Source organism: Perissodus microlepis, chromosome 22, assembly GCF_051167445.1.
Source record: "Perissodus microlepis isolate ML-2025 ecotype Zambia chromosome 22, ASM5116744v1, whole genome shotgun sequence".
NCBI classification, from domain to species: domain Eukaryota; kingdom Metazoa; phylum Chordata; class Actinopteri; order Cichliformes; family Cichlidae; genus Perissodus; species Perissodus microlepis.
Genome location: NC_140481.1, coordinates 32,662,366 through 32,688,916, shown reverse-complemented (window position 1 = coordinate 32,688,916; position 26,551 = coordinate 32,662,366). Strand labels below are relative to the sequence as shown.

The 26,551-nt window shown below is 42.9% G+C and overlaps 1 protein-coding gene across 1 annotated transcript; it reads right to left on the bottom strand.

Annotated features, from left to right (window-relative positions):
• Window positions 1-236: 236 nt before the first annotated feature.
• On the bottom strand, window positions 237-26,551 carry LOC146363600 (uncharacterized). Its single transcript, XM_084918994.1, has 18 exons — window positions 26,487-26,551; window positions 25,628-25,906; window positions 24,674-24,922; window positions 21,742-21,933; window positions 21,452-21,556; window positions 18,939-19,004; window positions 18,685-18,720; window positions 16,705-16,803; window positions 16,293-16,361; window positions 16,148-16,198; window positions 13,553-13,729; window positions 11,793-12,071; window positions 11,154-11,402; window positions 10,609-10,728; window positions 9,558-9,665; window positions 9,214-9,279; window positions 999-1,067; window positions 237-865 (listed from the first exon to the last, which is right to left on the bottom strand). The coding sequence occupies exons 1-18, from the start codon at window positions 26,545-26,547 to the stop codon at window positions 777-779; spliced, it is 2,364 nt and encodes a 787-aa protein (XP_084775120.1). The 5' UTR covers window positions 26,548-26,551; the 3' UTR covers window positions 237-776.

Genomic DNA, 26,551 nt, shown 5'->3' with positions numbered 1-26,551 from the left:
GCAGCTGATGGGCCGTCTGTGCTTTCACTGTGTGAACAGCTGAAGCTGTGAAGCTGAGCGAACACGTCTGCACACAAACACGAGTCAAACACAAAGTCCGTCAACACAAATCTACTGTTTTCCAAGTTTACTTGATCTAAATGTGAATATTATCATTGTTTTAAATGTGACTACAGCAGACGTGTGACATGTTTCGTCATTAATACCAAGTGAAACGCTTTAAATTAAAGCTTTTATTCAGGAACATTATTCATGTGTTCATGAAATGAATCAACTGCACTCAGAAACTTTCTCAGGCAAACATTTCTTATCTTACAAGCTTTTGTCTTTATAATTATGTCTATAAAGGATTTTTATCACCTTCAGATCAATCTACTGCCTTTGGAGGAAAGGTCAGAGGTCAAACACACACACTACAGCACACTGTAAGAATCAAAGTTTTTAGCTTTTTGTCAATTTTCCACCGATGAATCATGAACCTCGAACACGTCGATGGACGGAGGACAGATTTCAGGCTCCACCCCCCACCGCAGCCACCCTGAGCTGGATGAGTGGGTGGATGTGACCATGAGCTCTGCATCTCAGCACAGTTGGGTCAGAATTTATTTAAGCTTTTTAGCGTAAGTGTTTAAAGACAGACACACACTAACAAAAGCCTCCTGGGTCGATTTCATCAGCTACAGTTTTACAATAATTCAGAATAATCTCGACATATACATGTTATATGTTCCCATAAACATCTGTGCTGAGTCAGATTGTTCCTGACAGCAGGACATTCAGGTGAAACTACACTGGTCCGGCCTGCTTCTTGATGCTTTGGGTTTCTCCAGTAAGACATACGTGTTGTCGACGAGCTGTGAAGAACCTGTGGACCATAAACATCATCAGTCTGAGTGGGTTGTGTGTAACAAACACACCTGTGCAGGTTTGGTGTGTTTACAATGAGTTTGTGTAAATGAGGTGCTGATCATTAAACTTAGTGGCAGCTCAGCTGTTACCGGTCGTGTTTCCAGTCTGTGGCAGCTCAGCGATGGTGTCGTATGTGGGATCACTGTGGTTTGATCCTCCTGTCAACAAAAAGTCTCAGTAAGAGTTTGGCAGACATCACTCTCCTGTTTTACTGTCGATGAGGTTCAGAATTTGAAAGTTATCCAAACGGACTGATTCTTATACAACACTTTGGGGATCAAACCACCGACCTCCCAATCAGCAGAGGACCTGCTCTGCCTCCTGAGCTACAGCCAACCCAAACATCCAAACTTCAATCAGCTTAATTACAGAATGAACTAAAAGATGATAATAATATAAAAAACAGCTACGTTCAGCTTTACAAGATTTCAGTGCAGTTTTCAGTTTAAAATATTATCTACATAACATCTAATGATGGAAACAACACGAGGGGAAATATTTAAGTGGCTGCTCCATCGGGCAGTGTGCAGGTCGTAGTCGAGCTCCTGAGAACAAACACTGGATTCATTCAAACTATCAAACTACAAGCAGCTCCGATGATGAGCCTCAGTCACAGCTGCTTCACTCTCACGTCTCACCATTTATAGGATGAAGTTCTGCTCCAGCTGGTATCTCATCATAGACGTGGAGCTGTTTGTCAGTCCCTGCAGACAGATCAGAGTCAGCTCCTCCTTTAAAGTTTAAAACAAGCTGCCTGCAATGACATCAAGCTGTGAAAATGAAAGTGAAGCTAAACTGGACTGTGGCTGCTTAGGAAGCTTTTACTGTTAAACTGAGTTTAGGAAATACTGACCGCTGACCTTTCACCTCAAATACTTACAGTGACCAACCTGCTCTCACCTCGAAGGTGTCAGAACACAGGCTGGTCTGTTTGCACCAGAATAAAGTCCACAGGATGTAAAATCAACAGTGAGGCAGAATAAAATCATTTTAGGTTTGGAGTTAACAGTAATATTATATAAGTGCTGTATACTCGTTTAAAATTAAAGATTCATTTGTAGAAAAGAAACTGTAACCTTTGAACTTGTGTTAGCTTTATTGTTAGCTAAGCTGCTAACAGCAGACGCTAATTTATTTTATTTTATTACTTTATTCACATCTTCACTCACCGAATGGAATCTGTGCACAGAGGTGAACACGCAGTAGTAAAACACAGCTAACTGAACTGCATTAGCTCAGGTGGCTAATGTGTTAGCGTGATGTGTTAGCATGATGTGTTAGCATGACGTGTTAGCATGACGTGTTAGCATGATGTGTTAGCATGATGTTTGAGCTGACAGACAGCAGCTCACAGCCACCATCGTACTAACAGATGTTTCAAAAGAACCGAGTGAAGGAAGCTAAACTGGACCACAGCAGATATGTGAGAATGATGCGACTAACATGTCTAAACCAATGAATAAGTCATGTAAACCACAGATTCTGGTCATGTTTCACTTTACTCACCTCGTCTGCTGGACCTGCATCTCCACATGAAGTAGGCAGTGATGAGGATGAGGATGGAGAGAAGAAGAAGACCAGTTCCTATCAGGAAACTCTGCACTGGAAAAGCTGGACAAGGTCAGAGTGATGAACACGGATCATGCATCACATACATGGACACTCTGTAATATTTGATATATAAACACATCAGACCTCACTCTAAAGGTCATTTATACTACAGGCCAGAAGAGATGAACATGTTTACATTTAAATCTGTTAAACTGCACTCGTTAGATTCTTTGATGCAATCATACCTGATGGAGCATCGGGGGATGATGCAGGTGTTACTGATGCTTTATGAGTTATAGTAGAAGTTGTTGTTTTTGTAGTAGGTGGTGGTGGTGTTGTGGTAGTTGTTGTTGTTGTTGTTGTTGTCATCTTATTATCTTGAGTACAGAAAAAAGAAAATATAGAAACATAAACATAACAGCTTAAAAATCAACAATTGAACTTGAAATATACGAGTTGGTTAAAAACAAACTGACAAACTCCACATACAAACAAAAACACAAAATCTAAAACTAAAAAGTAAAAAACTGAACTGAAGAATTTCACATAACATTTTGTGATTTGTAAACAGTGACTGGATGCTGTCTGACTGATGCTGATTAATGTCACGGGGTGAAGGTGACATGTTTTAACTTTGTGTTTTTAAGCATTTGTGCATGAGTTGCTGTGTTTTATCATTTTTAATCTTTAATAATGTACAGTGTTTTATTTGTATTTATTTGTACAGTTTCATTGCATGCTTTTATTGTGTATATTGTTGACGTGTTCCCGGAAGACTTCCAGGCATGCCAGTTAAGACTGTGACCAATCAGGGTTCGCCCTTGGCCACCGTAGGTCAATAAGAGGACCTGGCGGGGCAGATGAAGGGGGCTAGAGGTAGAGCATGAAAGACTGCAGCAGCGACATGGCGGGATAGCCGGTGGTCGGCGACTGTTGTGGAGAGCGGCAGAAAACAGAGGAAACTCTACAAAAACATTTCTGTGTTATTTTTGTGTTCATGTGTCTCACCTCTGTCAGATCTCTGTCCTTTGGTCACATTCAGATAAGCAGCTGGTTTTCCATCACAGTAGTACAGTCCAGAGTCAGCAGGCTCAGCTTCTCTTATACTTAATGTTGTGTCCTCAGTGGAAACAGAAATCCTTCCTTCATTTATTTCTCCAGAGTCTCGTCTCCACGTGGGAACAGCTGATCCTCCAACATCATGAGAACAGTTCAGAGTGATGCTGCTCCTCTCTGCAACACTCACTATTGTTGTTCCTGTGAAGAATTAATGACATTTATCATTAAAGTGATTCTTTCCAACGTGCTGATTGGTTTAAAGGTGGACGTCAACAGGAAAGAGGAGGACAGGAAGCACAGAGAGGGCTGCAGCCGACAGCGTTCATTGTTTTAACTGTTTCACTTCATCCATTTCTATTTATCTGTTTCCATCAAACTGGAGCTCAGGCAGCAACAACAGCACAGACAGACACGAGTCCACACAGTAGATCTGTGCACTGCCCCCTGGTGGCAGCACACAGCTACTACAGGCTGTGTGAAGCTGGCCCGAGCCGCCACTTGAAACAGGAAGTCTGCGCTCTGACTCGATAAGTCGGTGATGATACCGGTTATCTCTGCTGGCGTTTTAGGTTTTTGATGTCAAAGCAAAGACAGAATCACATCTACAAACTCATCGACAGTAACAGGAAGCACATGTGACAAAACAAAGCTGCAACTAAAGTTAAAAACACGTCTGAAATGCAGCTTTTCATTATCACTGAATTTGTTTGAGTCAGTTATTATTTTTTTATGGAAGACGCATGATTTTAAAATAGGAAACAGGTCAACTGTTAAAATGTTTGATGTTACCTGATGGGATCACTGTCAGCTCCACAGCTGCTTCATGGTTACAGAAGTATCTGCCAGAGTCTGAGAGAGCAGCTCTGAGGACGATCAGAGACCCGTCAGCCTGTGAATCGTATCGTTTCTGTGGATCATTGATGTGTTTTATGTTTCTGTCTCCATCAACAGTGAGTATGTCAGCTCTGCTTCCTCCACTCTCTCTGCTCCACCTCACTCCACCCTCCACAGAGTGAGGACAGCGCACAGTGACCTGCGTCCCCTCCTTAACTCCTTCATGGGTCAAACCTGCAAAAACAAACAGTTTTCAGAATCACATAAACCTTCAGACGCTGTGGACACACGGTAACATCACACGTTTATCCTCATGTAAATAACTGGAGACTTTCTCAATGTTTTGATTTTTTAAATCAAGTTTCGACCCGAAAGTTTCATAAAATTAAACTTTGATAGAAATCAGGAAGAATAACGACGCTCTAAATCATCCAAGTCTCAGAAGAAGCTCAAAGAGTCTCACCTGCAGCGACATTAGAGCCCAGAGTGCAGGCTAACAGGCAGCAGAAGATGTTCACCTTCATCCTCACACAGTGCGAAGTGTCTGAACAGTTCCTGTGTGATCTGAGAACAGGAACTCGGCCTCTGTGAACACGCCTGTTCTTCTTCCTGCTGCTCACTTCTTGTGGTTAACGAATACAGATGCTCCTTTTATAGTTTGGAATGTGATGTAATTTACATTCGTTATTGACTGATGCAGATATAAGATGATGTCGTCGTAGGCGGAGGTAGAAGGTTCCAGGGTGGTGGGTGGTGGGGCGTCTGATCTCCTGTCTTACTGTAGAAACCAGATCAGTTACATCAGTGAGTTTTCGCCACGCAAATAATAATCAAATAATAATAATAATAATCAAAATAATCAAACAATAATCAAATAATAATCAAATAACAAGTTTGGATTGTTTTAAATCATGTAGCCAGTGAGGCAGGGATCACTGACACTGGGTAATCTGATGGCTGAAGGAGGGCTGTGTGTACATACAAAGGTCAGCAGTGTGTCTAAGCTGCGTTTACATACTTAATAATATGACCCGCCCACGCACTACATGACTGTCTGTGAGGGACAGCCAATAAGAAGAGAGTTGTCTTAAAGGACAAAGAGAGTGAAGTGTGGGGTGAAAGACGGTCAGAGGATGAGCAGCAGAGACTGAGTGGATGATCAGAGTGATGATGTCAGAGCGTGACAGCGTGGGGAAGCAGAAGTGATGAGATGAAGAAAAACCTCAGGAACATGAGGGAGCGCAGATCTTATCCAAGTGACACAAAAAGCTTAACGTGGCATTTTTGTAAACTCGGAGTCATCAAAGCTCTCGTAGTCGAGCCCAACAATGAAAATGATTTTATGCTGTAAAGCTGCTTTTGAGTTTCACGTCTGGCGTTCTGAGTCCTGCGTTGGGGTCCGACCCCGACAGCCGAGCCTGACCCAGAGTTTAACACACTCAAGGTGTAAACGTGAGAGAGCAGAGTGATGAGCTGCTACGGGAGGAAATTCAACACAACGATTTCTCAACAGCTGTCTGAACTTTAGAAGAGTCAAACTGATGACACAAGCAGAGAGTTATCGGCTGCAACCCTGTGGTTTTATCCAGGACTGCAGCAAGAAAACAACCACAGCACAGACGTCACTGAGGTCACTGAGGTCACAGAGGTCACTGAGGTCACTGAGGTCACTGAGGTCAGCGTCCTGGTGCTGGAAACCAAACTGGTTTGTGTTTTTAAAGCTGTGTGCTTCCGTGTGTGTGTGTGTGTGTGTGTGTGTCAGAAATCAAACTGTGAGGCTGAAGGACACTCAGACCAGTCACTGTTTCACATATTGATGAGTGTGGCTGCATTTCCTCCTGTGTCCCACTGCACTTCCTGCTTTATTTTGAAGGGTCGTCTCCTGCTCAGCGTGATTCTGCAACACAGACCTCATCATTCGGAGCAGCAGCAGCGGTGACACTGGCCTCTGAGGGATGATGGTTCCAGTTTACTGACACACAGTCTGCATGAGGAGGTTGGTGGGGTCGAAATCTTCTGCTGGTTTGGTCAGATTCATAGTTTGGGTTAAAACCCACCCAACCTCTCTAACTTTGTCTCCAAACAGCTTAACCTGAGGCGACTCTCTCATGTACTCTTTTAATCCAGCCCGTCAGACTCCCTAAAAATCTGAGCATCGGCCTCCTGTCGCTCTGTCAGTGCCACTGTCTCCCCATCATCACACCATCACAGCTGGTCTCTCCTGTGCAGTTGCTTTGGATGGTTGGCCTGGGTATTCAAACTGAAGCATAGCTTCAACAACAGCTGTCGTTCTTCATGGCATCATCAGTTTATCCCTCCTCACTCTAGATCACATTAAATAATCAGGTTAAACAGCCCTCTCTCTCAGACACCTCCATACCTGCACAGGTATGTCACGTGGACCGGCTGCCCCCTCCTCTTCGTGGCTGCCCTCACTTCCTCCTTACTCCTCCTCTGAACTTCCTGGTCCATAATCCTTCCTCGTCTCTCAGATACAATCTGTTTTCTCAGTGTCACATAAAGGTGACTGTCAGCCTTTGTCTTTGCTGTAGCTACCACCTAGCTATCAACCTTCACTCACCTCCTCTTCTTCAAAGTCATCCCACAGAGTACCACTAAATGCTGCAGATATACATCCTCCCCTGACACCACCTTACAGTCTCCTAGCTTTCACTTTCCCCTTTCTGTGTTAGATGTAGCCCACCTGTGTGCACCTTCATCACAATCACAGTTTCATTTCTCTCTGTAACACCAAGCCCACCCAGCACCTCCGTCACCTCTGTTCCCTGCACCCGGATGTCAGAGGTCTGCTCCAATCACCACTCGCTATGATCCTGTCTGACCCTCTCCTGACCTCCACAACACTGTTCACATGCTCCACCTTCAAGGTTTCCTCTACTCCATTTCTATCTGCACCATGGAAGAACAGCTAGCATCCACCTCCAGTGTCGACTTTTCTTCCCGTCCACACATCACACACCGACCTTCCTCCATGATATCAGCAGCTTTATCAATCTGGTCGGCTATCATTGGTATCATAATGTCATGTACACTGAAGTGGACTCACAGTCAGCCTTTATTTACAGTGACTTCACTAAAAACATGCTTCATACAAATGTGGAAATAGAAGCTGTGCTCCAGGGAGAAGCAGACATGCAGTATCAACGCTCAGGCAGGATCATCCCAGTCAGGATCATCCCAGTCAGGAGGGAAATCCTGGGAAGCTCTGCACAGAGGGAGGAGAAACAACATTAGAGTAAAGAGACGAGCAAACACTCATCAGAGCCAAGGCTTCACCAACGACGTCTTCCCCGGATCGTCACGCTGACAGCGGCTGCTACCTGGAGGAGCGGCTGCTGACGAGCTCACAGGTGCTGCTTCAGCGTTTTAATTTTACACAACAATAAAACCCCAAAAGAAAAAAATGAAGATTTTCCATAAAATAAATATCTTTAGTTTCACTCTGTCTGCACAGGCAGAATACACTGGGCTTTGAAATGGTGCAAAAGGATATAAAATGAGGTCATTTTCTATATTTATGACAGAGCAGAAGCAGCAAAGGGTGTGTGTGGTGTAGGCGGGTCATCACTGAGTCACACTGATGACTGACATGATACCAAGCTGACTTCAAGCATCTAAAATATAAAACATATTTAGATTGATCTTCTTTATAATTCCAGATATCCTGCTTCATGTATCTGATGTCTTCAGTTTGTATCCACAATGTACAGAGTAGTGAAAACAAAGAAACAACATGAAATGATGAGTTTGTCCAAACTTTCCTTTTTTCTGTTCCTTCTTGGCTCCACATGAAGCTCTCTTTGCTTTGCAGTCGATTAGAGGAGTTTAGAAAAACACAAACATAAATACTGAGACGTTGTTGCATTTGGTACATTTTGAAAGATATTCACAGATTTAAACTGTCAGTGATTCATAAGCAAAAGTGAGACGAGTGTGTAAGGATCATATAAATGACTTCACAGTTCAGTGGTTTTCTCTTGGTTGCAGCACTCAGACTCATCAATAACTGCTCATGTTGTTTGTCCTGAATTTGATTTGCTCAAAAACTGAAACAGCTATTAAACAAGAGAGATTATTAACAGGGAGAAAGAGAGCAGATTTCTCCTGTTTTGGCTTCCTGTTAAATCCAGAATTCAAAATCCTGCTCCTCACATACAAGGTCTTAAATAATCAGGCCCCATCTTATCTTAATGACCTTGTAGTACCATATCACCCTATCAGAGCACTTCGCTCTCGCTCTGCAGGCCTACTTGTTGTTCCTAGAGTATTTAAAAGTAGAATGGGAGGCAGAGCCTTCAGTTTTCAGGCCCCTCTTCTGTGGAACCAGCTTCCAGTTTGGATTCGGGAGACAGAAACTATCCCTACTTTCAAGATTAGGCTTCAAACTTTCCTTTTTGCTAAAGCATATAGTTAGGGCTGGACCAGGTGACCCTGAATCCTCCCTTAGTTATGCTGCAATAGACGTAGGCTGCCGGGGATTCCCATGATGCACTGGGTGTTTCTTCTTCACTCTCTATGTGTTAAAGAATATATAAAAAAAATAAAATCCATTTTTTCCTTGTGATCTTATGTTTATGTTTATTTATAAACCCTCCAGTGTCTGTTTTCATGAACAGCAGCATCAAACCAATAACTCCACATTTACCTGCAGGGTCTGTCAGTATGTTGATGCAGGCGCTGCTCCTGAGAAAGAACACTGAATTAATTATTACGATTAACTATCAGCAGGAATAATTTAATCAGTTTATTTGTTACTGGAATCTGTTAATCAGACTGTAAGTGTAACAGAAGCAAAGATGAAAGTGTGGGGCTCACAGCTGCTTCACTCTCACGTCTCACCATTTATAAGATGAAGTTCTGCTCCAGCTGGTATCTCATCACAGACGTGGAGCTGTTTGTCAGTCCCTGCAGACAGATCAGAGTCAGCTCTTCCTTAAAGACAGTGAAACATGCTGCCTGTTGTGATGTCATGCTGGACCCCCGTAAACAACATTCAGAGCTGTTAGCTGAACCGTGCTAGCCCAGGTGGCTAATGTGTTAGCAGTTAGCAGACAGAGTGATGGCAGGAAACTAAACCAGACTTCAGCTGAACATGAAATAAAGATGTGAGACTGATCAGGATAAAGTGTCTAAACAAATACATAAATCAGCTAAACCACAGCACCTCGTTTTACTTTACTCACCTCGTCTTTTAGACTTTTGTCTCCAAATAAAGTAAATGATGACGAGAACAAGGCTGCAGACGAAGGCAGCAAGGGCTCGGATCCCCAAGTGTAACAGGTGATGGTTGGCTGGAAAAGCAAAAGAATAATTATCCGATACAATTATTAAACAAACATGATCGACTCTACATACTATTTATTAATATCATAAACACTGCTCCAAAAACTTAAAGGAACACTTCAGAGTCTAGCATCAGGCCAGATGTTGATGCACAGTTAAGCAGCAGGTGTACTTAGAGGGGCAACAATGAGACGACCTCCAACACAGGAACAGTTTTACAGCTGAAAGTCTCAGACATTGTTTCCTCCTCTTCTTTTCTGTCTGTGTTTTCACCAGTTTGACATCCGGCTAAGGTCAGTGTCTCTACTGGTAGCACTGGGTGATACTGGACCCTCCACAGGTTGCACAGGTAGTCCAGCTTCTCCAGCTGTGGCACATTGAATACGTGCCATCCCATATGGAAAAGAAATAGTAAAAACTTACATGATTTACTCATGAAAGTGGCCACTTTCTCATTACTTTCATATATTGTTTTAGAAAGTGTCCAAAACATACAAGTTTCATTATATAATTTTTCAAGGGATCTTATATCTGTTTTCACTCTGGTATGCTTTTCATACAAGTTTCACACAAGACAGATACAAACTTTATAAGATTTATATATATGTTTTCCATATGGGCAAGCTGGAAGCTTTGCTGTGTCTCAGGGCGTCTTTGAATTCAGCCTCTGTAGGTTTGTAATGTTCATGTCCATCCAACGATGTGGCATCCTTCCATTGCTAACACACGTCCTCGTTCATATTATAGATATACAGTAATAGTTTTTCCCATTGAGATCAGACACGTTTTCAAAGTCTTCCTTTAAGTTTTTTGAACAGTGTTTTTTTTTAATGTAATTCAGAACAGCTGAGCTTGTCTTACAGAGCATCATGCCTCAAACACACATGTCATTTATACTTTCTGTAAACAGCAGACCTGATGTAAGTTTGACTGAGAATTATACATTTAAACCTGTGAAGCTGACTGATGTCTTTGTTGGAGTCACACCTGACGGAGCAGATGTCACTGCTGGCTGATGAGTAACTGTTGTGGTTATTGTTGCTTTTGTTGTTGCTGAGGTTGCTTCTTTATCTTGAGAATACAACAGAGAATATAATTTCATAAACTGAAAATGAGAAAGACTGACAGAATTACACATATGTATTTTAGCCAAATATATACCATAAATAAATAAAATGCATGTTTTCAAAAAAATACAATTTCTATAAATAAGAAACAAAAACATTTGATAATATCTTGAGATTTGGAAACGATGATTGGGTACTGGATTTGTTAAAAGTCTGATTTCTGGGTCCTGACTGCCGTGTTATACAGGAGCAAACGCAGTGACGTCATCGACAGCACTGATCAAACTCGAGGGTCTAAACTAAACTCATCCTGCTCTCTGCTCTTCTTCCTCTTTGAGCTGTAAACTATGATGTGCTGGTGGCTGCAGACCCCTCAGGTTTAGCTCATTGAACATGGAGTTTAATGTGTTTTGTGTTCATGTGTCTCACCTCTGTCAGATCTCTGTCCTTTGGTCACATTCAGATAAGCAGCTGGTTTTCCATCACAGTAGTACAGTCCAGAGTCAGCAGGCTCAGCTTCTCTTATACTTAATGTTGTGTCCTCAGTGGAAACAGAAATCCTTCCTTCATTTATTTCTCCAGGGTCTCGTCTCCACGTGGGAACAGCTGATCCTCCAACATCATGAGAACAGTTCAGAGTGATGCTGCTCCTCTCTGCAACACTCACTATTGTTGTTCCTGTGAAGAATTAATGACATTTATCATTAAAGTGATTCTTTCCAACCTGCAGACTGTTAAACAGGAAGCTGTGCACTAAAGTTACAGCAACAAGAAGTGGTTAAGAAAATGGATGATGATGATGATGATGGATGCTCTCTGCTGCAGTAATATTTACAGTCGTTCATAGTCTGATGTCGTCTGACTGAATTCAGCTGCACTCGATCAGAGACTGATGAAGGATTTATGCTCCTGGTGTCAAAGCTCTGTGGTTATGCAGGGAGGTGCATGATGGGAGTTCATGCTTCACAGACACATTCGATTTAACCTGACAAAGTGTTTAAAATATGTTTGCATGTCACCTGTAACAGAGATAGATTTTAAACAGAAAATAGAAAAACATGATGTTACCTGATGGGATCACTGTCAGCTCCACAGCTGCTTCATGGTTACAGAAGTATCTGCCAGAGTCTGAGAGAGCAGCTCTGAGGACGATCAGAGACCCGTCAGCCTGTGAATCGTATCGTTTCTGTGGATCATTGATGTGTTTTATGTTTCTGTCTCCATCAGTTGTAAGTATGTCAGCTCTGCTTCCTCCACTCTCTCTGCTCCACCTCACTCCACCCTCCACAGAGTGAGGACAGCGCACAGTGACCTGCGTCGCCTCCTTAACTCCTTCATGGGTCAAACCTGCAAAAACAAACAGAGATTTTCTGAATTACAACTCAGACTGAGAAATCCACAAACCTTCAGATGTTGTGGACACATGTTAACTTATCTGTGTGTGATGGGCTGTAAAAATGTCACAAAGCTGAAAACGATTATTTTTGAGTGCACAAAAACGCTTAGTTACACAGATGAAGTGTAATCAATCAAATTGAAGACTTTTCACAGCATATTAGTATATTTTACTTAAGCTTAATAATTAGAATAATGCTTTGCTCACTTAAAATAAATGAAATAATAACTTTCTACTAAAATTGTTTATGTTGTTTTAAAATTGTTCAAAGTTAGCGTTATGTTCATACATGTTACAAATACCTGTAAATAAAACGAGTTCAGTTACTGTTTGTTGTAATCAATTTATTAATAACATAAAACCTTTAAACTAATGCAGCACATATAACAATGTAACAAATATATTCAACTAAATAAATTTCTCGATACGTAACTCATTTGGGAACTAATCTTTCTAGAAGTGAAAACAGTCGGTCCATCCTCTCCCTGCTCTCCTCTCCTCAGCCTCTCTTTGCTGCCTCATGTCCTCTCTGATCAGGTCTAGCAGCTCATCATCTCTTTTCCTCTTCCTCCCTGTTGTGGGTGGCTGACACGCTTTCTCATCGCTGTTGTTTAAGTCACCCACTGCTGCGCTTGGGCCTGGAGTGTCCTCAGGCAGAGAGGACATTAGGACAGAGGCCTGATGGAAGGCATCTGTCCTGTCAGGGGTGATCAAGGAAACACATGGGAAGACAGCAGGAACCAATCAGACACAGCGAGACAGGGCAAGCAAAAGTGAACACAATACACATGAGACAAGGACTATCAAAATAAAACAGGAAGTAGCAACACACTGAGACTCTTCACTCTGTGTGGTGTTTGTTCAGGGGAAACACGGAAACAGAACAGACGGAGCAGAAAAAGGAGAAACACAGAGAGGAAATGGATGAAGGTGAGGAAGAGAGAGAGGTAAACAACCATGGAGACAAGACTGACTTCCACAGGAAACACAGAGGAAAGTGAACAACCTGATCAGAAAGCTCAAAAGCACCAGAGGACTAAACTAGGAAGCACAAATCTTATAAATCTCTCTAAGAAAACAGCAACGATTCAGAAGTGCACAAACACAAAACACTGGGCCAACGAGCCAGAACCACGACCTGCTGATCGCCAATCAGGAAACACTAATTTCCTGATTGGAGGTTGAACTGTCGTATGAAGCACTCAGTCTTTTCTAACTTTTTATAGTCCGAACAAAATGACTGACGGATAATTTTATGACAGATTTACTGTCAGTGAGATAAAAACTGTGACGTGACGCGTCGGACACTTTGAGCTGCGTTCACACCTTTATCCAAGCACACAGTCTCACACTGAACTTCACAGCTTTTATTATCTGAGTCTTATATGTAAACTATAAATATGTAAATGTGAATAAAGTGAAAGAGTCTCACCTGCAGTGACATTAGAGCCCAGAGTGCAGGCTAACAGGCAGCAGAAGATGTTCACCTTCATCCTCACACAGTGCGAAGTGTCTGAATAGTTCCTGTGTGATCTGAGAGCAGGAACTGTGAACACGCCTGTTCTTCTTCCTGCTGCTCGTAACCACACAGCTTTACAACCACAAACCTCTGCAGACAGATCAACAAATGTAAGGACTGACGACTCACGGAGGAGGCAAAGTGTTATCAGCTGGAAACTTGTGGTTTTAACCAGAGTTGCAGGAAGAACAAATACACACGGAAACCAAAGGATATTAATAATATGACAAGAAGCCATTTACACGTCACAACACAGAGTCCACTGAGTTCAGTGGAAGTGAGTATTTTTAAAGCTGTGCGTGTCCAAGTGTGTGTCAGAAACCACACTGATCAGTCACTCATTCAGATATTGATGAAGAAGCACTGGAAGCTAAAATCCTCTTCATCAGTTCTTCACTGGGAGCACCAGATCCATGAGGCTGGGCTCTATCACACCAGGTGAGACCCCAGGTGCAGGCTGTGTAAAGATGCCACATAACAGCAGGCTGAAGGGTGTGTCTCGTCCCTTTACTGTGTCTGTTGTAACTGAGTTGTTGTGACGCAGTGTGAAGATGAGTTCCAAGACTCAGGACTGCTCTCTGTGGTGGGGGCACCTGCTCACCCCCTCCCTCAGAACAACACATCACTCAAGTAGGAATATCGATGGAGGGTTGTGGGCGGCGTAGGTCACAGTCGGGCCATTCACGTAGCCGTGCTGGCTGCAATGCGGCGACCTGGCCCTCTTTTTAATTACACTTTACTCATGATCTGGTTTTATGAGGCTTACAGTGCTGGTGCTGAAGAACAGAGCAGAGTGTAAAGATGTCTGAACTTCATAAGCAGGGATACGGCATCCACCTGCCTCAGGCGAGCGTCTGGAGGAGCCTAACCTCAAAGATGAATATCTGCATAGTTACATATATCCAAATCCCTCTGAAAACCAAACACTTATGATTTAACCAATAACGCCTTTATTTATTTAATCCAGGTAAAAAGTCTCATTGCCATCTCTGTTCTAAGAGGCCGGGTCTCTGTTGGCATTCTCATTAGACACCCTGCTAGAGGGTGTGGGGTGGGGGTGGGGGCACAGCCCCGTCCTCCAGGGCATGAAGCAGGTATGGAGGAGATCAAAACTCCAGACATCCAGAGGCCCCCAGAACACCAGAGACCAAGGAAGACCAACAGAGGGGCAGCTGCGCCACTGTCCCAGAAAAAGCTGAGGAGAGTCCCAGATGAGGGGTCACTCAGCAGCCGCGGAGCAGAAGCCAGGGGGGGTTGCAGTGACGTGCCCGTGAGCTCCGCCGGCAGCCAGCTGTGCCAGAGTGACCGAGCCCCAGGCCGAGAGGCCGAGGGCACCCCACCCCCGAAGGGGCCCGAGCGAGCCCCAGGCTCCAGGCCCCGATAAGCAGCCACCAAACAGTGAGCCGGTGGGTAACTGGACGCCCATCCCCGGACACAAAGAACCACCAACGCACCGATGTCTGAGGGCGTCTGCCACTGGCAGGGGAAGTGGTGGGGGGAGACCTCCATACCTTGGAGGGCCTTGGATGTGCCCAGAGAGGTGGCGTCTGATACCTGACCTGACATATGGACACAGACATACAGGCACACACAGATACAAACATCCATTCCCACCTTCATGCTCTCATATGCACTTACTCCACACTCAACCAACGTGGAGACAGACATAAAGAGACACTGTACACACAATCACACTCCCCAAGCGTACTCTAAGAACCGGGTCTAGGTACCCTTGCCCCTGGAGGGGGAAACTGCACCCAGACCCAGGTGGTGTTACCCTTTTCCCTGGGGTGGGGAGAAGCAGACCGCCCCAACTCCGCAGCAGCAGGGAGGCCCCACACTCCAGACCCCAATCGGACGGCCAACTCCTCCTCCCAGCCCCCCCCCCCCCCCCCCCCCCCCCCCCCCCGCCGCCGCCTTTTTCAATTATTTAACCTAATTGAAAAAGTCGCTCTGTTGATGAATTCCCACTGTAGAAACAGGCTCTAAAAACAATTTAATGACATTTTTTATTGCCTTAATTTTCTAAATGAATTTGTTTACAGTTTTACAGTACACACACATCTGTACTGTCAACATATTAAAAAACATTTTAGAATAAAAACATTCTGTCAGAGCAACATTTCACCTGATGACAGCGTTCAGGACTGTTTGGTTTTTTTGTATTCATGTTTTCAGATTGTATTATGACTAACAGTAACACACACAGGTTTTTACAATAATTCAGAATAATCTCTACATATACATGTTATATGTTCCCATAAACATCTGTGCTGAGTCAGATTGTTCCTGACAGCAGGACATTCAGGTGAAGCTACACTGGTCCGGCCTGCTTCTTGATGCTTTGGGTTTCTCCAGTAAGACATACGTGTTGTCGACGAGCTGTGAAGAACCTGTGGACCATAAACATCATCAGTCTGAGTGGGTTGTGTGTAACAAACACACCTGTGCAGGTTTGGTGTGTTCACAATGAGTTTGTGTAAATGAGGTGCTGATCATTAAAATTACCTTTTTTATTTCCATCACTAAACGTGGCACCAATCACAGAATATGGAGAATCTGCAGGAGGAAATGAAAATAAAAACATTTAAATTTATCACAGAACCTCTCATTTAGATGGGACTGTAAATAGTGATGGCAGCACAGGTGTTACTGGTGTTGTTTCCAGTCTGTGGCAGCTCAGCGATGGTGTCGTATGTGGCATCACTGTGGTTTGATCCTCCTGTTAAAATGTTTATCAAACAGTCTTCATCAGATCCAAGTAACAGTCCAGTTTTAAGCTGTTATACACAACAAATCAACATTTTCAGCTTTAGAAGACGCCAGATCCAAAAATTTGATCACACAAAATAATTTTGGGTTATCCAAAAATAACTCATGTGTGGCTCTTTTAGTACACGTCCAAATCAGAAGCAAGAATTAAAGTTACCTTTATTATTTCCAGCATGAAAAGTGGAAGCAGTCAAGGAATGTGGAAAATCTGTAAATGAAATATTTTCATTAGATGCAGCATGAAGGTGGAAGGAGATGAAGTATCAGCAGAAGGTTTGCTTAAATCATGTGACTGTGAAGGTTCAGTGCAGCACAGGTGTTACTGGTGTTGTTTCCAGTCTGTGGCAGCTCAGCGATGGTGTCGTATGTGGCATCACTGTGGTTTGATCCTCCTGTCAACAACAAGTCTCAGTAAGAGTTTACATCATTTTTATTTGTGTTCATAAACACAGTGTTCAGTGACATGATGACCCTGATGAGCAACATTTTGCTGGAGAGTCAGTAGTACGGCAGGACCAATGTTTTTTTTCCACCTGCCTCGACCAAAGACTACTTGGATCATCTCTCCATGGAGGGAAAGTGAAAATACAAACTTATATAAAAATATTCTGCATCGACAGCTTTGTTTAAATCCCTGAAAGTGTCGACGTCTCTCTCAGAGCTCCTGTTTGGTGACATGACAGCAGTACGAGTCGTCACACTGCTGCAGGATGAAAGATTTCAAAGTACAGACAGCTGCTTAGCTTTTCCATCTGGAGGGTAAATGATGAGGTGAAGAACGAGCTAGCTTAAACGAGCTACCACGTGTAAATCTTCGGCTTCGTTGGCTTGGACATTTACAGTGTACGGCCAGAAGAGTTGTGCTAGTATTAATTTGTCCCATCAAGCTTGTGTCATAGCAGTAAAGCTGACCAAGTATTTTTCCAATGTCAGGTAAATCATTACAGCCTACAGCCAGAGTCGCTGTGGAGAAGCACAGGTCGGCCTGCACAGCAGGGTTAGGAGAGGTGTGCTCACATGCTGGTGCCCTACGCACTTCAGGCAGTGTTTACAAAGATGTGTTTCACCAGAATAAATTGAAACACCACTGACGTCTGGTTGTAGGTTTTACTAACTTAGTTTAAAAAAAGGATTTTTGGGTATTTCTAAAATTTTTGTGGGTGGAAAAATTAAATATTGTCACGATCTTACAGGGAAATTAAAATAGTTTTATATGCCAATGACCTTCTTTGGGTTATTATACTTTTGTCTGGTTGCCTCCTCACTGCATATGACAAGCTAAATGTTGGCTGGTATGTTACATTGTAATGCAGCTACTGAGAGTGATGCATAGGGCTGAGAACTGATAAGAATTTAGCCATTTTGATTCCATTATTGATATCTCTTACTGTAATTGGCTCCACTTTGAGAGTCACTTCTACACACCTACAGGCTACAGCCCCACACTGCAACACAGATCCCAGTCCTAATGAGGACACACGTGATCTTTCTCATAGTATTTAGCTATGAACACAAAGCCGACAGCACAAAGCTGAAAACCAGCACAGACTTTATAGTGGTCGTCATGGTGATTCTACTTCAGAAACATGAGCAGGTAGAAACGGAGGCTGCAGCCTGACTGCTCATCAGCGTGTTAGCTGTTGAAGTTCAGGCTCTGGCAGCAGGACTGGGCTCTGCATACACTCAGCTTTAACACCACTCTGGGTTCTTGGCTAGCTTAGTGTTAGCATGCTGTCTGCGCAGATGCTGGCAAAGAGCCGAAGTCATTTCAACAGCGTTGTGTGGTTGTTTCTGTTCTGGATGCAGTTTCCACTTTAGTGTTGCACTCTTGTCGATTTGTGCAATAAAAATAAAAGTTATGTCCAGACTGCACGGTTGTTTTACTCCTTCCACACACGAACTGAAATCAGCTGATTATAGTGGAATGATAAGTGGGATCAACAGACAAGCAGACTAACACTTCCCAGGAACTGGATTTCTGGGAACCGGTCCTCTACAAGAACAGATTCTCTAATCTCATCCCCACTGATGAATAAGTAACGATGCTGTGAACTCTGAGTTTAGTTTGTTTAACAGTAAAAGTCAAAGAATCAAAGATGGATTCTCTGGAGAGTTTTAAATGACCCAAGTACCACAGGCGTGATTACAGAATGGACTTCAAGACAAAGATCCAATAACTACAAGATGTAAGTTAAAAATATAAATGGAAGCAGGTTTCATTTCTGAAACCATAGATGATTCTGTAGCGTCTAAAAACAATATAGAAACCTTACCTGGACACTCTGTCATGCAGTTTGCAGATCGTAGTCCTGAGAAAACAAACTGAATTAATTCAAACTCAGCAGGAAATCATTTTGTCAGAGTTTGTTCTCGCTCTGTTTTTGTACTCTGTTAATCACTAATAACCACCTGCTGAATACTACAAGCAGCTACCGTGGAATCATTTCAGATCACCTGACTGTAACTGTCACACTGCATGAATGCTGACAGATGAAACTGTCACAGCTGCTTCACTCTCACGTCTCACCATTTATAAGATGAAGTTCTGCTCCAGCTGGTATCTCATCATAGACGTGGAGCTGTTTGTCATCCCCTGCAGACAGATCAGAGTCAGCTCCTCCTTGAACGTTAGTGAAACCTGCCTGTGATGACGTCTAGCTGTGAGAGCATTATTAACAATCTTTTAGCTGGTGCCCAGTTACCTAACAGACCTCCTCGACGTGTAGAGCCCCAGAGAGCGCTCAGATCCTCTAACCAACTGCTCTTAGCGCAACAAAGGCCCCGACGAAAGACTAGAGGTGACCGAGCTTTTGCAATTGCCACACCCAAACTCTGGAATGATCTTCCTATCGTCCGAATGTCAGATTCCATTCAATCGTTTAAATCGCGCTTAAAAACTCACCTGTTCCATCGAGCTTCTGAAACAAACTAGTTTGGACTTCCAGCTGTTCTGCATTTGTGCCGTGTAACTGTAACTATAACTGCTTTTAATTGTTTTTAACTGTTTTTGTTGCCTTTGTTGTAATCTGCTTTGCTTCCTTGTGTTTGATGGACACTGTCCTTTTTAAATGTGCTATAATAATAAATATTGATTGATTGATTGGTTTAGCTAATGACACTGATCTAGAATTTGATAAACCTGCTCTTATCTTAAAAGTACCAAAACACAGTGTGAATGCAGCTGTGAGCAAATGCTTTACTTTGACAGGCTGATAAACAGAAGAGGACACACGTCACACAGATGTCAGCATTTACAGCAGCACCTCTGCTCATAATTGTACGTGTGGCCTGAAAAAGCCTTTTCTGGTCCTGTAATCTATGCTGTTCCAATGGTGGATGTTCATATTATTCAGTAACCCTGTGAGCTAAAAGCCCAGGCTTCACTCTGCTCTAAAACACTCTTATTCACAGGAGGCTGACGAGTACGAGCGGCTTGTTTCACACAGAGCGTGAAGTGAGCAGCTGCAGACGGGCAGTCATCCAAAACTACTCAGTCCAGGAATCCAGCAGTCTGAGGGGGCACCGCTAAACTGTGATGTGTCCTGACCACTTATCTACAGGTCGTGACTCAAAAGTGAGGCTGAGATTAAAATTTCGAAAAATCTAATTTATGAGATTAAATAAATTGTGTGAATGGAATAAAGGCAGAGCTGAAAAGAAGCAGGGAAATAGAAAAAACAAGGAACAAAAAGAAAAGAAAAGCATCAAAACTGAGTCACATTTTAAAGTTTTACAGAGTGTCGAGTGTTGGAGGCAGACTGCTCCAAAGTGCAGAACCGCTACAGCAAAGGCCCAGTCTCCTCTGCTTCGACCAGCATCAGCTGATCAGCTGACCTCAGAGATGTGTTAGGACAGTGGTGTTACGTCAGGACAGGCAAATCTAAAAACAGACATGAATGAAACAACAAACCAAAGCGATCTCTCTCCTCTCAGAGCTCCTTGGTTTGTACATCCATCCTTTGCATTACTGCCATCTTGTGGCCACAGCTGGCTACTGTCACTAAAAGCTGCACTTATTTCAGACTCGTAGCGAAGTGTGTCAGAGGGCGTCTGTCTGTCCTGTTCACACTGAATGAAGCTGGCGAGCTGAGAGGCTGCAGCTTCTTCCTGTGTGCACATTTACATTGTGTTTAAACTGCTGTGACTTTAACAGTAAACTGATGGGAGAGCAGCATGAGAGGCAAGCTGCTGCTTCACTGTTCTGAGGTCAGTTACTACCTGCACCAGCTAGCATTAGCTGAGTGCTGTGTGTAATGTAGGACCTTAAACAGAATATAAAGTATTTAAGATGTACTTAATATTCTGGGGAAATAAAGTAGGTATTTATTTAACTGTGGCAGTACTTAGATTTTACAATTCTTCAGCCAGCAAGGAGTGCAGTATGTTTTAATCTGATTGAATTTATCTTGTTAAATAGGTAAATAGTGGAGGAGGATCCTTTGTTTGCATGTGTAATTGGCGTTGGGGTGGAGGGGGGCATCGCTTCTGCTTGCCTTTCTGTAAAAGTCGATCCTAAAACGTACTGGAAGCCATAACGGGGGAAATATGGTCTCGCTTACGTGTGCCTGTCAGACGTCGAGCTTCTTCTTTCTGATTAAGTTACAGAAGACAAAGCAGAGCCCGGCTGATTCCATTTGTTATTACATAAACATCATTCCATAGCAGACCAGCTGGGATGCAGCACCCAGCGGGTGCAGACAACACTATGGTGGGAAGCTGCCGTGAATGTCATAGAAGTTGGTAACAGAGGTCAGATACAAGCGCCTGAATCCACTGGTGGAGAGGTTTAAAGGAGCTCCTGAATAAAACCGAAGACAGTCCATCGAAGAAGGAACGAGGAACAGCTGTTAGGAAGTCACTACATAGTTTTTAAACCTCACTGATGCGTCTCCTGTGACCTTTCTGATTTCTTCAAAAGAACCGAGTGAAGGAAGCTAAACTGGACCACAGCAGATATGTGAGAATGATGCGACTAACATGTCTAAACCAATGAATAAGTCATGTAAACCACAGATTCTGGTCATGTTTCACTTTACTCACCTCGTCTGCTGGACCTGCATCTCCACATGAAGTAGGCAGTGATGAGGATGAGGATGGAGAGAAGAAGAAGACCAGTTCCTATCAGGAAACTCTGCACTGGAAAAGCTGGACAAGGTCAGAGTGATGAACACGGATCATGCATCACATACATGGACACTCTGTAATATTTGATATATAAACACATCAGACCTCACTCTAAAGGTCATTTATACTACAGGCCAGAAGAGATGAACATGTTTACATTTAAATCTGTTAAACTGCACTCGTTAGATTCTTTGATGCAATCATACCTGATGGAGCATCGGGGGGTGATGCAGGTGTTACTGATGCTTTATGAGTTATAGTAGAAGTTGTTGTTTTTGTAGTAGGTGGTGGTGGTGTTGTGGTAGTTGTTGTTGCTGTAGTAGTAGAAGTTGTTGTTTTTGTAGTAGGTGGTGGTGGTGTTGTGGTAGTTGTTGTTGTTGTTGTTGTCATCTTATTATCTTAAGTACAGAAAAAAGAAAATATAGAAACATAAACATAACAGCTTAAAAATCAACAATTGAACTTGAAATATACGAGTTGGTTAAAAACAAACTGACAAACTCCACATACAAACAAAAACACAAAAACTGAAACTAAAAAGTAAAAAACTGAACTGAAGAATTTCACATAACATTTTGTGATTTGTAAACAATGACTGGATGCTGTCTGACTGATGCTGATTAATGTCACGGGGTGAAGGTGACATGTTTTAACTTTGTGTTTTTAAGCATTTGTGCATGAGTTGCTGTGTTTTATCATTTTTAATCTTTAATAATGTACAGTGTTTTATTTGTATTTATTTGTACAGTTTCATTGCATGCTTTTATTGTGTATATTGTTGACGTGTTCCCGGAAGACTTCCAGGCATGCCAGTTAAGACTGTGACCAATCAGGGTTCGCCCTTGGCCACAGCAGCCAGGGAGGCAGAAGAACAGCACATCAAGAAGGCCCTGAGTAAATGTGGTCATCCCAGCTGGACTTTTGTCAAAGCTGGGAAGGCTCCTAAAGAAAGCTCCAGCTGGTCCAGGAGAGAAGGACAACCGCTGCCTAAGGGAAAACCTGTAGTGATCCCGTACGTGTCAGGGGTATCGGAGCAGCTGAGACACATTTTTTCTAAACACCGGGTCTCTGTGGCTTTTAAACCCCAAAACACGCAGCGTCAAAAACTGGTCCACCCCAAGGATCGGGTCCCCGACACAAACAGAGTAACATAGTGTACGCTGTTAAGCGCCAGAAGGATTGGCAGGATTTATACATCGGGGAAACCAAACAACCTCTGGCTGAGAGGATGGCACAACACAGAAGAGCCACCTCGTCAGGCCAGGACTCTGCAGTCTATTCACACCTACAGGCCAGTGGACACTCTTTCAGTGATGAGGATGTAACATCCTGGACAGGGAGGAACGCTGGTTTGAGGGCGGAGTCAAGGAGGCCATTTACGTGAAAAGGGAAAGACCATCTCTGAATGGAGGAGGGGGCCAAAGGGTACATCTGTCACCATCTTACAATGCTGTGATGAACAGAATAAACTTTTGGTGACTGGTCAATTGTGATCGAGAACACTAAAGTAAGAGGGGTGGGGGTGCACACAACGGGAGGCGACTGACTGTGGCTTTCCTCCTGTCCCTCAGGAGAGAAGTGGTGGAGATATGAAGTCTGGAGGACGCCGTCAGGTTCACATCTTTAATGGACCATTCATGGGACTTTTAGTGTTTTAGTGGACTACACTGGAATTTTATTTGGCTGTGTTATTTTATTTTGATTCTTGTTTCCCTGGCCAGGGTTTTGATTCTGTTTTGTGTGTGAATTTCATATTCCCTACTGCCTTGGCTCCTCTACTGCTTTTCCCGTTTAGAAGGGTTTCCCTTCTTTGCATAGATACCATCTGCTTATATTCATACCCACAAAGTATGTGTCTGGTTATGAGACAGAGCCAGGGTGTTGTGTGGACAGCCCAGTTTGAAACACAGATGTCCCAGTGAGTTACAAATAACATAAGAAAGTGACATATGAACTAGACAGACAGACGGACGGACAGAGTCCTTTAGCATGTTTAATGCTCTGGTTCTTATTTAGCACTTTTCTACTCTGAGCACTCAAAGCGCTTTACATAACTTGCCTCATTCACCCATTCACACATGCACATTTTTGTCTGCGCTTTCTATTTAAGTGCCTCTAACATTCACATGCATTCATACTCTGGATGCATTAAAGAGCAACATGAGGCTATCGTCTTGATGCACGCTCATTCATCCAGGTAAGTAAATCTCCAGAAGTTGATTCTGTTCATCTGGACGTTTTCAGTGGGAGAAACGTTTCTCATCCAGGTGACTTCTTCAGTCTCAGCTGACTGCAGGTTTCCCCAATCTTATAAACAGGATTACGCAAACAACATTTGCATAATGACTGAAACTAGCACCACTGAATGATGGGCTGTTCCTTGATCATCAATATGCAAATTCTCATGACCATTGAGGTTAAAAGTCATGTGCATGTACTTGACTGCAGCTCCACAGCTTCTTTAATGAGGAGGGGATGAGTCAGTGAGTTGTCCTACAGTTCACCAACTTCTCTTTTGTCTGTTTGTTTGAATGTTGTTTTATTGTTGGACAAGTTGTTTCAGAAGGTCACATTTACTTCCTCAAAGTTCAATCTAAGAAGAGTAAAGATGTTTGTGGAGATGTCCATAACTGCTCGAGCTTTGTAACATCCTAGAATGACTGATACTCGCCCACAGTCAGCATCTTTGTGCTGTAGTTTGTAATAATCTCGTCACATCTGAAGATCATTAAGATATTTTTGCTCTATCAAAAACTTCCAGCTTGTCTGATGAAGAATTTGCTTCTTAGTCATAATTTAAATGGAAACATCTGCTGGTTGTGTTTTAGATTTGTAGTTCATCTGTGATAGAAGCTGCGAATGCATTTTATTAAATTTAATGGTGACATTACTCGGCCTCCATGCTCAGTGTGGGTCCACATTTAGGTAAAACACTGACACCACTCTCATGTCTGTATGGTAGACTTGTAGGCAAGACCGCCTAAACCAAGACCAAGACAAGACCACCAAAAGTGGTCTCGAGACATTCAACTGGACTGTATGGTAGGAATAATCCAGCAGGAAGATTTTCTTAGATCAAAGTTTGTTGGAAACTCTACAAAAACATTTCTGTGTTATTTTTGTGTTCATGTGTCTCACCTCTGTCAGATCTCTGTCCTTTGGTCACATTCAGATAAGCAGCTGGTTTTCCATCACAGTAGTACAGTCCAGAGTCAGCAGGCTCAGCTTCTCTTATACTTAATGTTGTGTCCTCAGTGGAAACAGAAATCCTTCCTTCATTTATTTCTCCAGAGTCTCGTCTCCACGTGGGAACAGCTGATCCTCCAACATCATGAGAACAGTTCAGAGTGATGCTGCTCCTCTCTGCAACACTCACTATTGTTGTTCCTGTGAAGAATTAATGACATTTATCATTAAAGTGATTCTTTCCAACGTGCTGATTGGTTTAAAGGTGGACGTCAACAGGAAAGAGGAGGACAGGAAGCACAGAGAGGGCTGCAGCCGACAGCGTTCATTGTTTTAACTGTTTCACTTCATCCATTTCTATTTATCTGTTTCCATCAAACTGGAGCTCAGGCAGCAACAACAGCACAGACAGACACGAGTCCACACAGTAGATCTGTGCACTGCCCCCTGGTGGCAGCACACAGCTACTACAGGCTGTGTGAAGCTGGCCCGAGCCGCCACTTGAAACAGGAAGTCTGCGCTCTGACTCGATAACCACGGTGATGATACCGGTTATCTCTGCTAGCGTTTTAGGTTTTTGATGTCAAAGCAAAGACAGAATGACATCATCAACATAAAGTCGATCACTGCACAAAAACCCAAAAATGCTTCAGTGTGATCATATCAGCTGAAGTTCAGATGCACTGGTTTGAGTTTACAGAGAGCAGAGATAAGACTTTTATTATTATGTAGCTGCTCACTGGTTACTGCAGTATGTGAGGTTTACACATGAAGAACATTACAGTTATTACTTTATATAAAATGCAAACGCAGCATTTATTAACACACTGATGTTTGAGGGTTTTTTTAAATCAGAAATGCTTTTTAAAGAGAAAGCAGGTTAATGCTGATAAAGTCTGATGTTACCTGATGGGATCACTGTCAGCTCCTCTGCTGGGTAACTATTACAGAAGTATCTCCCAGAGTCTGAGGGAGCAGCTCTGCTGATGATCAGAGACCCGTCAGCCTGTGAACTGTATCGTTTCTGTGGATCATTGATGTGTTTTATGTTTCTGTCTCCATCAACAGTGAGTATGTCAGCTCTGCTTCCTCCACTCTCTCTGCTCCACCTCACTTTACCCTGTAGATAGTAAGGACAGCGCACAGCGAGCTGCGTCCCCTCTGTAACTACTTCACGGGTTAAACCTGCAAAACAAAAACATTTTTAAAATCATGTCTCAGACTCACAGAGTACACGTTAACATCACATGACTCTCTGTCTCATGAAAAGTGACCTGAGTGTTACTCTGTGCTCTGTCCTCAAGTTTAAGTTCAATAAAATTCAACGTTGAGCATCACACGATCATCCTGACAGAAGGAAGGAAGATAACTGACAGGATGTTAGGAAACAGCAGGATATTTGCTGTCCTATGAATGTTTCCTGATTGTAAATTCTTAAAGTTTTAGTCTGAAAATGATTATTTCATTATCTTATTATAAATCAATCAATAAAAAGCTGAACTTCAGGTCAAAAATCACTGTTTTCAAAACAGTTCGTCTAAAACAAACAGAGAATTTCATTTTTAAAACTTTTCTTCCGGAAGATGAAACGTGAAGTTTGAACTACATTCACACCATAACTCGACTTCCTGTGGTCGTGTGTCTGCTTCACACTTTGAACTCGTTTTCTATAATCTTGTGAAATCCCTGAAACTACAAACACCAACACAAATGCACATGTGTGAAAACTATAAAGTATATCAGACATTAATGCAAAGTGTCCCACCTGGTGTGACATGACCGCTCAGAGCGCAGGCTAACAGGCAGCAGTAGATGTTCACCCACATCCTG